This window comes from Ipomoea nil, unplaced genomic scaffold (assembly GCF_001879475.1).
Source record: "Ipomoea nil cultivar Tokyo-kokei standard unplaced genomic scaffold, Asagao_1.1 scaffold3056, whole genome shotgun sequence".
Classification (NCBI taxonomy): Eukaryota; Viridiplantae; Streptophyta; class Magnoliopsida; order Solanales; family Convolvulaceae; genus Ipomoea; species Ipomoea nil.
Genome location: NW_017619484.1, coordinates 686,345 through 702,137, shown reverse-complemented (window position 1 = coordinate 702,137; position 15,793 = coordinate 686,345). Strand labels below are relative to the sequence as shown.

At 37.8% G+C, this 15,793-nt stretch overlaps 1 protein-coding gene across 1 annotated transcript; it reads left to right on the top strand.

The window, feature by feature from the left end:
• Nucleotides 1-1,022: 1,022 nt before the first annotated feature.
• LOC109164134 (transcription initiation factor TFIID subunit 9-like) lies at nt 1,023-3,163 on the top strand. The gene is made up of 4 exons (XM_019312919.1): nt 1,023-1,097; nt 1,134-1,256; nt 1,919-2,251; nt 2,678-3,163. The coding sequence occupies exons 3-4, from the start codon at nt 1,991-1,993 to the stop codon at nt 2,966-2,968; spliced, it is 552 nt and encodes a 183-aa protein (XP_019168464.1). The 5' UTR covers nt 1,023-1,097; nt 1,134-1,256; nt 1,919-1,990; the 3' UTR covers nt 2,969-3,163.
• Nucleotides 3,164-15,793: the final 12,630 nt, after the last annotated feature.

The following is a 15,793-nucleotide window of genomic DNA, read 5'->3' as shown; positions in this document are numbered from 1 at the left end:
TTGAGGTAATAGGCTATTACCAGGAATATTATTCCTGGTAATAGAAATGGTTACCAAACAAAGGAATATGCCTATTACTAGAAATGTTATGCTATTCTCGGCCTATTCCGTGAACCAAACGGGCCATGATAGTGTAGATATGTTACCAAATACAATGATTCGGTCAAAATAAAATAATTTTTAAAAAAAAAAAAAAACCCTTACACAACATCTCTCCAAGAAAACGACGCCGGCATTTCCAACCATAAAATTCGTTTGTTTATAATATCTGTATACTTGTTTTTTAATTGCATAATTTTTTGTCCAAATTTTCTTTGGGTTTTTATTTAATATTATACTTTTCATTGTTAACTGGTGAAATATTACAATAGCATAATACTACGTATTTGAATATAGATGCATACCTGAAATAGTACAATAGTCTAGCATATATATATATAGAAGAGCGCTCATATGCGGCGGGGTCTTACGGTGCGGCGGTGTGGTCAAATTCCAGAATACACCAACAGTGTAATAAAAACACACCCCAATGAAATGTAATAAAACATCACAAAATACACCACAGACTCAAAAAACACACCATATAACTCACCACCCCCAATGGTGTATTTCCGAACAGTGTACGGTGTTTTTACTCACACCTAATGGTGTGTGTTTGGTGATGCAGGGCTCTGTTTACTCTGTTTTGTGTGGTGTATTTCCTAACGTTGATGGTGCATATTTGGTGAACTATTGGTATTGCCGCACCGTAAGAAATAACCGCACCTGAACCCGCTTCTATATATATACATATATATATATATATATATATATATATATATATATATATATATATATATATATATATATATATATATAATTCTATTGAAAGATTACAATAGTCTAATAAAACATTTAATAGTGATTGAATAAACAAAAATTAATTATTTAACCAAATAAAATATTTAATAATAGTCAAATAAATAAAAATTTAATTATTTTACCAAACTGGCCATATTTTTTCCAAATAATAATAATCATGACCAGAGATCCAAGTCCCATCTCCAAATCGCCGGTCAGTTGATCCAAAATTCCATCTCCAAATCCCTAACCTTCTCGTCACCGGACCAGGGACCAGGGACCAGGGACCAGAGACCAGAGACCAGAGACAAGTCCTCCATCTCCCGCCTCGCCTGCTGCCGGCTGCCGTGCTCCGCCGCCTCCGTTCCTCGCATGCTCCTAGCGACCAACGGTCTCCTCTACTGTCGACGACGAAGGTACTCCTCCGGTCTCCTCTCCTTGATTTCTCGGTTGAAATTTTCTGATTGCTGGTTGAACCTTGATTTTTCTGTCTTCGAGTCTGGAAATTTTCTGCCGAACTTGATTATTGATTTTTGATTCTCGATTTCTGATTGCTTGAGTGTTGAAGAAGACTGGAAATTCACGGCCACAGCCATGTCTAGGCTGTGTCAAACATTAATTTTTAGACATGGCTTTGTTTCACAATTATTGTTAACAATGTGTAGGGTATATGCTTGCGTGCTGATATTTGTGCATTTATGAGAATTATGATTGGTGATTTTGTCTTGCCAGTATGCTAGTTTGCTTTTCATGATTGAGTTATGATTCTCTGTAGCCTAGACTTTGCAGCAACAACTACTGCTTCCCCTGCACATCCTCGTTCGTGATGCTTCCCCTGCACATCCTTGTTGATGCTATTCATTTCAGCCTCTCTCTTCTAAATACATGAACATCCTCGTCCATACTTTGCTTCAACCCCTCCGTATCTATCTCCAATTTCCTATTTTATGATATTTCTAGCAAAAACATGTTTTGTTCACAAAGTTTCCACATCTTTACATGTTTTCTCTTTTTATTTTTTGCAAATTTCATAAGTTGTTTATTTTGTCTGATATCTTTTGGAATGGTTTCATGATAGTTGAAAATCTACAGACTACTGTGGTGGTTGGATTGAATTTTTTGGCCACACAGAGGGGTAGAGTAGAGGCAAATGGCAGAAGGAGCTGAAGAGGACTTGCCAAGGGATGCAAAGGTGGTGAAAACCCTACTCAAATCAATGGGTGTTGAAGAGTACGAACCACGTGTGGTCCACCAGTTCCTGGAGCTTATGTATAGGCATGCTGTTGATGTGTTGATGGATGCACAGGTGTACTCGGAGCATGCTGGCAAGACTGTGATAGACTCTGATGATCTCAAGCTTGCAGTTCAGTCTAAAGTTAATTTTAGCTTTGCTCCACCCCCTCCCAGAGAGGTATACACTCCATTACTTTTAAGTTTAATGTTTATACTTAGATTAGATTAGATAATGCTTTCTATGATGCAAACATTACATATTATTATGAGTTGAAATATGTGTTGTGTATATCTATAAATTGTGTGTATGGATATGAAAGAATGAAGTGAAGGAGCCATGGATGAGCAAAGACTTGTATTCCGATCTATTATGTTAGGTGTAGGTAAACCCCGCATTGTGATGACCCTAGCTGGAAAAGGACCACAAGGAAATAAACCAGCCTAGGTTACCCATAGCTGACCAGCTCAAACCAAGCGGGTAAGAATTTGAACTCGTGACCTTGTGGTTACGAGTGTGGATCTCTCGCCATCTTGGCTAGGGTTACCCCCTTCTGATGTCAATTCTTATTTAATGAACATATGGTGTCTAACAACTGTTTGTCAGGTCCTGTTAGAGTTGGCTCGAAGCAGAAACAAAATTCCTCTGCCAAAATCAATTTCAGGACCTGGAATCCCACTGCCTCCTGAACAAGATACCCTGATCAGCCCCAACTATCAACTTGCTATTCCCAAGAAACGAACTGCTCAACATGTGGAAGAAACTGAGGAGGAAGAAGGTTCCGATCCTAATCCCACATCTAACCAAAACCAAAATTTTTCCCAAGATCGGACAGATGTGCCTCAAGAGGCTCCTCAGCGAGTCTCTTTTCCCCTTGGAGCTAAACGACCAAGATGACACTCTTGTCACCTTCCACCATCTTCTAGTTGCAAGGAGTCTGAAGAAAACCTTTTGCTATTTTGTTGTAACTAGTTAGAGCCTATGTTGTGCTATAATGTTAATTTTATTGACAGAACCTAATCTTTTCCGTGCACTTTCTCAAAGGCAATTATGCCTAAGAACATATATATAGCATAAGTTAAGGTGTCCTCATGTCTGATAATCTGACTCCATTTCTTCCAATCGTTATACCGTGTACCAGGTGTGCCCGCGCCTCCCAAAACGACGTCTTTTTGGTAAGTTCTGTATTTTCAGGTATAAAATTCTGTGCATTCTATTATATATAATTCTGTACATTCGAAACATAGGAATTTTCAGTTATAAAATTTTGTGTTTTCAGGTATAAAATTTTGTGCATTCTATTATATAATTATGTACATTCGAAACATGGGAATTTTCAGTTATAAAATTTTGTGTTTTCAGGTATAAAATGTTGTGTATTCTATTCTACAATTCTGTACATTCGAACATGACTTTTTTTTTTTTTTTTTTTTTTTTTTTTTTTAAGAGTTAACATCATACATGCGAAAAGATCTAAAATGACGTCGGTTTGGGTTAGGACGCACAATGCATTGTGCGCTATGGTGCACGGTATAATTTGCCCATTTCTTCTCTATTTTCTTAGCTGTGTATGAGCCCTTGATTTCATTGTTTTGAGAATAATTATATGATGGCAAATTTAGCCAGTTATTGTCTTGTGTAATGATAAATTTTTGTAGCTTTACTAGTGAATTTTTTTTTAATCAAGAAAATTATTAATTTTATTTCCTAAAATCAATCATTAATGTTCACTCGATCACTTATGAGTTGTGACATTTATAATTTTGTGATTCAGTCTAATTGAACCAAGTTTCAAGTAGGGAAAATGGCATTTTTTACCCTTGAGTTATATACTTATAGCACTTTTCCCCTCTCAATTATTTAGGTAAGCACATTAGCCCCCTCAATTATTCTAAAAGTGGTGCTTTCCCCCCCTGATATATTAAATTGACATTTATACCCTTAAAGTAAACATTTTATTTATTTTACTACTCCAACAAATTATTGCGTATACGTAGAGATGACCACGGTTCGGTTTGAATTGAACCGGATACTAAAGCAATCGAATTAATAGTTTTCGATTATAATTCAGATCTAGAACCCAATATTTAAATGTCAATTTATTAAAATTATGTATCAAAAAAATTGAATCTTGAACCGTGAACTGGTGGTTCCGAATCCGATTCGCGATTTTGAACCGTCTTTATTTTAAAATTTTATTTTTTATTTTAAAATAGTCTAAATTCAACAATAAATGTATTTTATTTTTTCAGTTCGGAACATGAACCGTCCGTTCCGGTTCACGATTTTAATAAACTCTAAATATTGAATTTCGATTCTAAATTGTAATTGGAATATTTCAGTTTGGTTGCTATAGTGTTTGTTTGGTTTGAACCAAATTATGGTCATAATTTGTTGGAGAAAAAAAAATTAAATATTTAGTTTAAGGGTAAATATGTACATTTAACATTTCAGGGGGGAAAATAGCCACTTCAATAATTTAGGGGGAAAATATGCTATAGGTATATAACACAGGGAGAAAAAATGTCATTTTTCCTTTCAAGTATATTGTTACATTATATATATACACACACACACACAATTGGAGGCATTAACTTGGAGGACAATTGGAGGCATTAACTCATATAGAGTTAATAATACCTCCAATGGTCCTTCGATTATTAGCGATTTACCAGATGTGGTCATCCAAGTTTTAAATGACCTCCAATGGTCCTCCATGTTTTAAAAAATAACTACCTGTGGTCCTTTTAGGACGTCTCGTGCTCATTTTAAACTCGGAGTTTTTAAGAAACTCCGAGTCATGCTCATTTAAAACTCGAATGACCACAGCTGGTAAATTGCTAATACTCGGAAGACAATTGGAGACATTAACTCTAAAAAAAATTAATATAAATATGATTTTAATATTTAATATTAATATTTGACATATATTTTTTGCGCATCGTGCATATAAAATACTACTCCCTTAGTCCCGAAATAATAAAAAAGTACATCACTTTCCAATTTTAACCTCGTTGCTAAAAAAATCACCCACTTCCATCCTAGTAATATTTCTTCTTGTATGTGACTGTAAAAACCAAACCTCAAAATGCAAAGTACGCAAGCAAGAAATGGGAAGCTTCTAACAAGAGAGTTGAAAAAAAATGAAGATAATGGCGGTAGACTACTTCACTGAACTAGATAACTAGGAATCGGCCATGAAAATGGACATAGATCTAGATCAATGACATGGTAGCTGTATAAATCTGTAGCAAGATTCCTTCAGCGGCAAAACTGAGCACCATCACCTCGTCGATGCGGAAATTCTATTTTCTTGCAGCTAAAACAATCTTATTATTGGCAAAGACTTGGTAAGCATATCCACGTACACCATAAAATACGCCTTGGGGCACTTCGATACGCAAAGGAAAATCTACGAGGCCCTCCACTGCCAGGAGCTGACCTTTTCTCTTTTGAATTGGGAGTTTCCAGGCGAGATCAAGGATCCGGAGAAAGATTGTGACAACCCAAAATTTATTTTTCCAAATCTTATTTTATAAATCTCAAAATAAATTATTTTCATTCCTACTTTAATTTTTCAAATAGTTGTACGAATTAAATATTTTTAATCCCTTTATTTTAAATAATCTAACACCCAAAAATACTTATGGCCTTCATGTGCTACCCGTCGGGGCTCACTACACAGCTACTCCTCCCTTAGAATACATTCATATTAGCGATGATGAGTCTTCGTTGGAGGACCCGTTCCAAACCTCAAAAACCGAATGCGATAGGGCCAATAAGGGGGGGGGGGGGGGGGGGGGGGGAATCGAGATAGTCTAGTGACCACCTTATATGCCTCCGGGCTAAAGAATACCTTGCTGGTATTTTTTTATGTTGCCACCCTCCTGTCAAAAACAAATATTTTATTCATGATTGCAGTAGGCGCTAGGCGCTAGTTGGGCAACTATGCGGCTTACTAAAAAAGAAAAAAGTAGTGCATGTGTGTGGGTGCGAGCACGCGCGCGTGTGTGTGTGTGTATATATATATATAATGAAAAAAAAAATAGCAAGGCCGAGTCGATCGGGTAGACTCGGCTAACTCGACCGAGTTAGGCCCTAGGCGACCGAGTTAGGCCCTAGGCGACCGAGTCGGCTGAGTTAGGCGCTAGGCGGACACCTAGGCAACCGGTCGCCTTGGCAGGCACCTAAGGGGATATTCGTCATGGTCTAGGGGCACCTAGCGCCTAGGCAGGCGCCTAGACCGATTTTTGCAATTGTGATTTTATTACACCAGGCCTCCGAAATTTTCCTTAAGAAAACCTTGGCTCCCCTTAAGAAAAATATCTCGCATCAATATTTTGCGTTTCTTTCCAACCAACCTTACAACATTGGCTTGCAGTCCAGTTGCAACCACGACAAAATGGTTTGCACTTGGCCCACGGCAAGGGCCCCTTGAGAAGGTCTAGGCCTATTTCTCGGGCTTTTGTGGTCCCGCCTATGTAGCCTTGGGGCGTGGTTCGCCTCTCGAGCCCCTTGGGGTACCCAGGCCTATTTCTTGAACTCCTAAGGTATCGCCTACATCATTTGAGGCATGGCTCGTGACTCGAGTGCCTTAGGGGCGTCTGGGCCAATTTCTTGAGCACATGGGGTGTTGCCTATCTCGCCTAGGGTATGGTTTGTGACTAGGACCCCTTGGGTCATCCGAGCTAATTTCTTAAGCATCCGTGTAATCGCTAATCTCGCTCGCGACATAGTTCGTGACCTGGCCCATTGGGGCGTCCGGGCCAATTTCTTGAGCACCTAGAATATCGCCTATCTTGCACGACGTATAGTTTGTGACCTGCCTGATGACTCTTATTTTGTAACATATTTCACCTCATTTTTATTCCTTGTTGCACTTGTTTTGAAGTGTTTATTTGGGTTTTCGGACTAAAAAAAAGTGTTTTGTGCTCAGAATGACTCCAAATACACTTTGGAGGAAGGAAAATGAAAAAGGAAATAAAAGTTGATCATTTTGGATCATAAACATATTTAAAAGGAGCATGGAAGCAAAATCAAAAGAAAACACGCAACAGTGGCACGCCCGTACCGTTAGGGTTTAGATGTTGATATGGTGGGGTGGTTGCAGTGGTGCATTGTGGTGACAGATGTTGTGAGGTAGTGTGGAAGTGGTTGTACGTCGGTTATGGCGGCAACTTGTAGATGTAGTATTTGTTACAGTGCCAGTGCATCATTGTTGTAGTTTTGGTGCATTCTGCTCTTAGATGTGTAGCGCATCATACTGTCATTAGGGTTTATTTGTCGTAGAGTTATTTTTTTTTTATTTTTGGGCGTTAATGTTAATATTCGTGATACACAGAATGCACACTTTTGATTTGTATTATTAACATAAACATAATGCACACTGTATTGTTAACGGTTCATCTTTTTGTCGCAATTGGATACTTATAGGCAGGGTGTAACACCCCACTTTTCTAACTCTTAATTACATCTCTAAACAGTCATTAACATAAACTACGCAGCGGAAATCTAGATGATAAGTAGTGGGAGTGTCACCGCCACAAGCACCACTCTTGAGTGATTGCACATGCTAAAAGGGGTAAAAACTACAAATACTATTAAGTCTGGGAACTAAGAGTAAATACTGGAAAAGTAAGGGGAAAAAACGTCACCCCAATACAGTCTACAATAATCCTCCAACATGAAGTCATAATTCTAAATCCATAACATCATCATAAATAAAACTAGAGTTTAGATATCTCAAACTAATAGACTAATCTAACTCGATTTCTTCTCATTGCTAGGCCCACCTGAAAGGGCTTTTGCAAGCAACACATAGACAAACAGGAAAAACACTCGTTAGCACAAAGCTAAATATAACCACACTCAACCCTGTAAAGCATTCTAACATATACTTTGAAAGCATTTGATATCTTTATAGTAATAAGCTAATCTCAAATCATCTTTAGATTTATCACATTCTTTCTAGATGCTTGCACACTATAATATCAGCTGGCATACTTATAAGTGTATAGGACTGATCACATAGATTTATCAACATATAGACTTCTCAAGTAGCTTATCAAGCAATTCATGCTTATAGATAGGATCATGTTAAAAGACCATATAACAGGTGTTCACATGCTTCCATACTCTTATCACATAATTCATTAAGTAGAACTTCTACTTCATTACCACAATCATGCTCAAAGGAATACCTTAAGTTAAGCTTCTCATTTAAATAATTCTCTTACGATGCTTCATTCGCATACAATCATGTATAACATTATGGTCATACTTCTTGTGCAATCTAATGCAACAATATAATCATACTCTTATGCAATCTAGTACAACAACATAATCATACTCTCATGCAATCTAGTGCAACAATATACTCATACTCTTATGCAATCTCATGCAACAATATAATCATACTCGTATGCAATCTAGTGCAACGATATACTCATACTCTTATGCAATCTCGTGCAACAATATAATCATACTCGTATGCAATCTAGTGCAACAATATACTCTTATTCATATGCAATCTCGTACAACAATATAATCATACTCGTATGCAATCTAGTGCAACAATATACTCATATTCATATGCAATCTCGTACAGCAATATAATCATACTCGTGTGCAATCTAGTGCAACAATATACTCATATTCATATGCAATCTCGTGCAACAATATAATCATACTCGTATGCAATCTAGTGCAACCATATACTCATACTCTTATGCAATCTCGTGCAACGATATAATCATACTCTTATGCAATCTAGTGCAACAATATACTCATATTCATATGCACTCTCGTGCAACAGTAATCATACTCATATGCAATCTAGTGCAACAATATACTCATATTCATATGCAATCTAGTGCAATAATATAATCATACACTCATATATAAAATAGAGTACTTTCTGTGGAGGTTTCTTTGTTACTTTCTCGAGTCTCTCTTGACTCTCTTTCTTTCTATCGAGCCTATATTGACTCTCATACTTGAGTCTCTGTTGACTCTCTTTCTTGAGTCTCTGTTGACTCTCTTTCTTTCTCTTATACTCGTAGACGGCTTAGGGTTTCATAGAAGTGTGACTTACCCCATCGGGAATGACATAATTCCGACCCAATATCTCCTACCGTCTACGGAACCAATCTCGTGGTTCAAACTCTTTGGAATCAGGTATCGAACTATTAGTGTGCACACCCCCTAACCAGGATTCCAAGCCCGGGAAGTTTCCAACCTCGTAACGTGGGAATACGCCGCGTTACATATACTATGACCGCAATGTCCATAATTATCTCCCGAGAGGAACATAGTCCAAACGTATCCTCCAAAACCTCACCGATATAGATAATACATAAATATATCTCTCATGCATCAATCTGATCATGCATGCAACAATTCTATTTCTTCTCAATGCATCAAAGAATGATATACCACATGCTTATGGTTTTTGAAAGTATTATTGGACTCACGTTGGCCCTTGATGCATTTTTGAAATATGACTCATGTGAAATGTCAAAATGCTCTATAACATGCTTCTAAATCATGTGTACACTAACATGAAGTATTCAAGGATATATCATCATGCTCGGTTTGCAAAATAGCAATTTCTATACATTTCACTCAACAAGTATGCTTCTATTCTCATTGATCAAATAATACAATTTAATCATGCTCTCATAATAAATCATATCCTCAAAGGATCGTGCTTCTTTACGAAATAAAAACATTATTTGATCACAAAATCAACAATTTCTCAAACACAGAGAATTTAGCAAAATATGCACTGTGTAACATTTCTTCACAAAATCCTTCTTAACATACTTGTTTTTAATCCAAATTCCACGAAATCAAAGCCAAAACGTGTGTCGAGACGAACCCGAAGAGCCGAGCCACAAGGGCCCATAACACTCGGTTTGAAATGACACGTAGTTGAGCCACAAGGGCCCGGCCTCTGCACAAAAAACCTCATCGGAACAATACTCAGGGACCTGGGGCGGGACTCTCCATAGTCCGCCCCTGGAGCCCCGTTGACGTGCCGGGACTAGGCTACGGCCCTCTTCTAGGGCCGTGCCCTAGTCCCGTGGTGGCACGACTCTAGCCGGCGACCCTTCTGATGGGCCGCGGCTAGGGCCGCCACTCTGATCTGGTGCACATTGTGTTGTGCACCAGATGGGATTTTACCTGCAAAAACTCATCCAAACATTTCCAAAACAATCTCAACAACTCACAAACACATACTAGATCACTTCCAAGCATAAACACATCAAAAACTCATAGTTTCTACTCATTTTTACTCAAAATTAGGCTTTACAGAGCCAAATCTAAAGAGGAATCCATGGGGTTATACCTCTTGTAGTCTATTCTTCTTGCTTGGATTGCAGCCCTACTTCACTCAAGGATCTCTATTTCGTTCACCACCTAAACATCTCAAACAACCACACAAGACCGAAGTCTTAAACCTTAAGATGAGATGATATATAGAGAAACTTAGAGAAGGAGGAAATGAAAGGAGAAGGAAGCTTACTACTAAGATGTTGGCAGCCAAGGAAGAGATCAGGAGGAAAAATGCTAATACTATTCTATTTATAAGGGTTCAAAACCCTAGGATGATTCACAATGATTGGTTGAGGGCAAAGGGGTAATTCCACAAGATAAAAGATGATTCAAGAAGGTATTTTGGATGTCTTGTGGTCCACCATGCAACATGAACCATAGGCTAGAAATGCTATCTTTTATTACTTTGGGGTTGAAAGTGAATTTTCCCAAAAGTTATAAGGATGAACACTTGTTCAAAATTCCCTTTTGAATTCTCCCGGTCTCACTCGGTTAAAATTCTCGATTTAAATCTTAGTACGCGAAGAACCCGAAAACTTTGGAATTTTTGAATGAAATTCATTTCTTCGGTGTCGAATTAATTTTAAAATGGAACAAAATTATTTTATTCAAACACCGATTGATCGCAAGAATTTTTAATGGAGTGAAAAAGCTATTTTGAAATTTCTTAATACTGGATTTATAAAATGAAATTTTGGGTTGTTACACAGGGCCGGCCCAAGGGCATGGGCAGGCTGGGCCCCTGCCAAAGGCCCATAGACTATACACACACACACTAGTATTTCTTATGCGCGATGCGCAAAAAATAGGTGCCCAATATTAATATTTTATATTAAAATTTTAAATTTATTTAAATTTTAGATATTTAAATTATTGTAAATAATAATAATAATAATAATAATAATAATAATAATAATAATAATAATAATAATAAAAAAACATTTCTATAAATTTAAAATTTATATTTTAAGAAATAACTAACATATAACCCCAATATATAATGTGTATATTATTATTATTATTGTTATTATTATTATTATTATTATTATTATTATTATTATTATTATTATTATTATTATTATTATTATTATTATTATTATTGATAATAAGAAAATATATGGTGGATGCATAGTAGCAATAGTGGAAAAGATAACGGAAGTTATAACGGTAGGGGTATGTTTGTCTAAAATATTGTATAGTACAACATTTATAGCATAATGTATCATAAAACTTAACGAAAAAAACGGGCATAAATGAAGGGTATAACCTTCATCCACACTTATTTTATATATATATATATATATATATATATTGAAGGTCAACCAATGTGGTTGTATTTATAGAAGAGTTGAAATAGAATTAGGTGGGACAGCGTCCCAATACATAGGTATAGTAAGCTCAAAAGCAATAGAAGATAACGTTTGCGCTAATAGATTTTGTAATCTAGGTACAAATAAAACTGAGCAGAAAATAAAAGCAGAGATGCAAGTTTTGCAACTATCAATAACATAACCAATATATGATCGAGTTGTGGTATCTGGTGCGGATAGGTAGTATTGCAGCGTCTGACAATCCGTGAAAAGCTATATAGACTGTTCTCCACGATCTTTTAGCCAAGAAAAGGCCTCTTTACATGCAAATGACTTGGCCATAAGTGGGAAATACAATTTGGAAGGGGAGCGCTGAAAGCCGATATATACTGATTGTCGGCGTTGAGGAGTACCGCTCCGACCGTAGCCAAGTTCGTTCCATGCTGAAATCTAGCATCCACATAGCATTTCCTCGGCGTTGTTGTTGTGCCGTGGAGCTGATTGGATGGCAGTGGCAGTGTAGGCGGCATCTGTTCGGCGGGAGGAGCGACATCGGCGTTGTGGTCGGACGACGCTTGGATAGCAGCAGGGGTTGCACCGGTACTGTGATCGGCCGCCGCACAAACGGTGGTATGGTGGTGGATACGTCGCCACGCCTCCATCGTTGTCGTAGCAGTTGCAAGTATTTTTCTTGGCATTGGTAAACAGGCATCCCACACAACTCCGTTCCGTGCTCTCCAAATATGATATAAAATTGCAGCTGCATACATAATTCCATTAGTGTCTAGAACATTCAAGATTGCACTAAACCATTCATGAAAAATATTTGTCACAATATTGGGGAGTGGAAGGTTGGATTGAGTCCATATGGAATTTGCATAACCACACAATACCAATGAGTGCATAGTGTAACACCCCTAATTTTTAAAACTTTTAAGCTTTATGAAATAAAGGCAAATCTATTGTTAAATCCCAAACAGAGCATAAACGAAACATAATAGTCAGGGTGCTATGCCACATCAAAGCTGGAAAACTTATATGCACATGCTAAACTAACTTATCTAAACATAAATCCATAAATCCATAATTGAGTACAAATCAAGGCTCGCAGGCCGTCTAACTGAATCTAAGACTATCCAGAGTAGATCCGAGAATCCAACTAGCGCACTCTAAGCTACTAATCTGTACCTGAAAAACATGCGGTGTAACAACCGTCAGCGAACAATGCTGGTAACTCACTCTAACGCGTTAAGTACAATATAGGTAGATATAAGAAATCATTTTGAAACTGGAATACATATATACTTATGAGACACTAATTTAAATCCAAGATCAAGACTCAAGACACAACAACAGACTTGACATCATAGAACAATCATAAAGACTAGCATGCATCATAAGAATACGATACAAGGCATAATAGACAGATAAGCATATAAATAGCAAGTAGAGACAACAAAGAATTTAAGTCAACCAATGAGCAGGTAATCATCAAGCCATACTCTGTCCTTATATCAGTTCCAACCTGTACCTCCAGGCCACCCTTATATCGCCTCCCTTATTCCTCCGGGCAACTACATGCCCCCACCGACAAACCACCTATCAACCACCTCATATCATGATAGAGCCACAGTGCCATTCGCATGATCCGTACTTCTAGTACCAATACCAAGGGGTCAACGCATATAACCTCGACATGGCACCGCAACACTTATAACCTGACCCATGCTCAAGGCAAGCAAGTCGAAGGTGGGTTTGTGCCTTTAGCACAGTAACCGCTAGGCCTGTACCTTTAGTACAATGACCGGGCACTCGTTGTGCCATCCGCCAATAATTCATTTCCACCAATCACAATCTCATCATCATCATCATTAGTCACACCGGTCATTGCACAATGACCACAATACTCATCATCATCCAATCAATCAACATACACAATCAATAACAATCAAGACATAACAACAACGACACGCACTACACATACATTCCTAGAACGGTACACAAAACATCATACGAGACTCATACACGACAAACGGGGTACAATGGGACACGGGGAAAAATATCACGACCCATCATCAATTTCCAGCGGGTGGGCGCCGGGTGGAGGACCACCCGCCGGCGGCGACCTACAGTTCCAGCGGGTGCCCGGCGTGCAGTCGTCTACACGCCTGCTGCCCGCTGGAAAGGGGGCAACGGGGCAGTAGGTAGGTGGCGGGTGTTCATCCCCCCACCTACCCCCCACTGATACACAAGCAACTTTTCGGTCCCGGGATCTCTCGTGGAACCCAAAACCATGTCCAGACACATTCCAACACACAACAACAATATCATGGATTCAATTAACGAAGATTAAAGCAAGAATCATTCCAAATACGTTCTAACACGATTCCTAAACATGCCAAGACTCCACATCAATCACATAACGGTTCAGGAGCATCCGGAACCACAAGAACATCAAGAAATCTTTATGCAAAGTCCTAAATACAAGTCCTAGGCTAGACTCAACACCCGATCATGCATAATCCCACCCAAATATAACAAGAACATCACAACAACGAGATTCATGATACAAACCCTAGGGACAAGCTCTATACATAATTAAATACAAGATCACACATATAATCAATCACAACATCAAGATCATCAAAATTATCAAATAAACACAACATAAACCCTAGGCAAGGCTCTATCATGACTCAATTACAGAATCACATATCAAAGGAGCCAATAATCAAGATATAGCAAGAAAAATAGGTTTTGTAAGACATGGGTTACATCTTAGCCCTAATCAATATCCCTGGCTACTAAGGTTCTTCTCTAAGATCTCTCTCCAATGTATTCCTCCAAGTTTGGTGGCGGGGAATTCCTTTGCTAGGTTCCTCGGGGAATATCCCGCGTGGTAGGATTAATTGTGGTAGGGTTTCTTAAATGCTTTCTAATTCCCTATATATAGATTCAGGAGTCCTAACTAGAATCTGAATAGTAAATGTCCACTTTTCATATTCCTTATAGAATTAAAGGCTTGGTTAAGAGTAAGGGTCCATGATCCATTGTGGACCATACTAATTAATTAATGAGAATTCTAGTCTAATTAAATTCTTTTTAATTATATGTTAACGGAAATTAATTTCGTAATTAGTCCGGATACGAAGGCCGTAACACGTGGTGTTACACATAGTGTCCTCACTAGAGATCCCACACATGGCACACATCGGATCAACCTCTACCCTCTTTATAAGCAAATTGTTGGTAGTGGGAAATGTATCACTTATAGCTCTCCATAAAAAGGTTTTCCATTTAGGTGGGATTTAATTTTCCATGTGAGCCATTTATCAAAGGTCCCATTACTATTATTCCCATAATTTCTAACAATGTGTCTGTAGCCGTTCTTAACGGAGTAACAACCATTAGGATCACCATGTCATACATATATATTCTTCTGCCTCACTTTCGCCACTCTCCAATTTGCCGCCTTCTGCCTCGCACCCTCGCCTTCGGCCTTCGCCACTCTCTAGTTCGCTGACCTAATCTCAATAATCTGCAATTGCAATTTACAAAGGTATTTTATAATTTGGGGATTTTTTAAAAACTATGATGCAATTGCAATTACAAATTTGTAATACGCCGCCCTCAGGCCTTGCTGAATGCCGTATTGTTTTATTGTTAGGAATTGCAGAGCAGATTAGGTACTTGTTGTAGGTCATGAAATTAGGAATTGTTATTGATTAAAATTTTTTTAATCTTATTTCTTGTTATTTGATATTATCATTTTTTTAGCATTACTAAATTTTAATTTTAATTTTTCCCGATCTTATAAAATGTTTGGACCAATCCTGCTTATGGGTAGACTAATTTGCCTTGCCATATATTTCCTATTATATCATGCTAATAGTATCTTTAATTGGACCATCGCTTAATTTTAATGGTCCAAATTATACCACAGTTCTCACCTAAGACATAATTTTTATGGGAGCTAAACCCGTGAAAAATGTAGACTAATCTAAACCATCCATCTTAAATGATGGGAAACTACAAATTGGTTGGATTGCTCAACAAAATGTTGTCACTTAATTGT

Excerpts from the sequence above, each read along its gene's own strand:
- LOC109164134 (XM_019312919.1), top strand. The coding sequence starts at position 1,991 with ATGGCAGAAGGAGCTGAAGAGGACTTGCCAAGGGATGCAAAGGTGGTG. Across the intron at positions 2,252-2,677 it reads CTCCACCCCCTCCCAGAGAG|GTCCTGTTAGAGTTGGCTCG; the intron begins GTATACACTCCA and ends ACTGTTTGTCAG.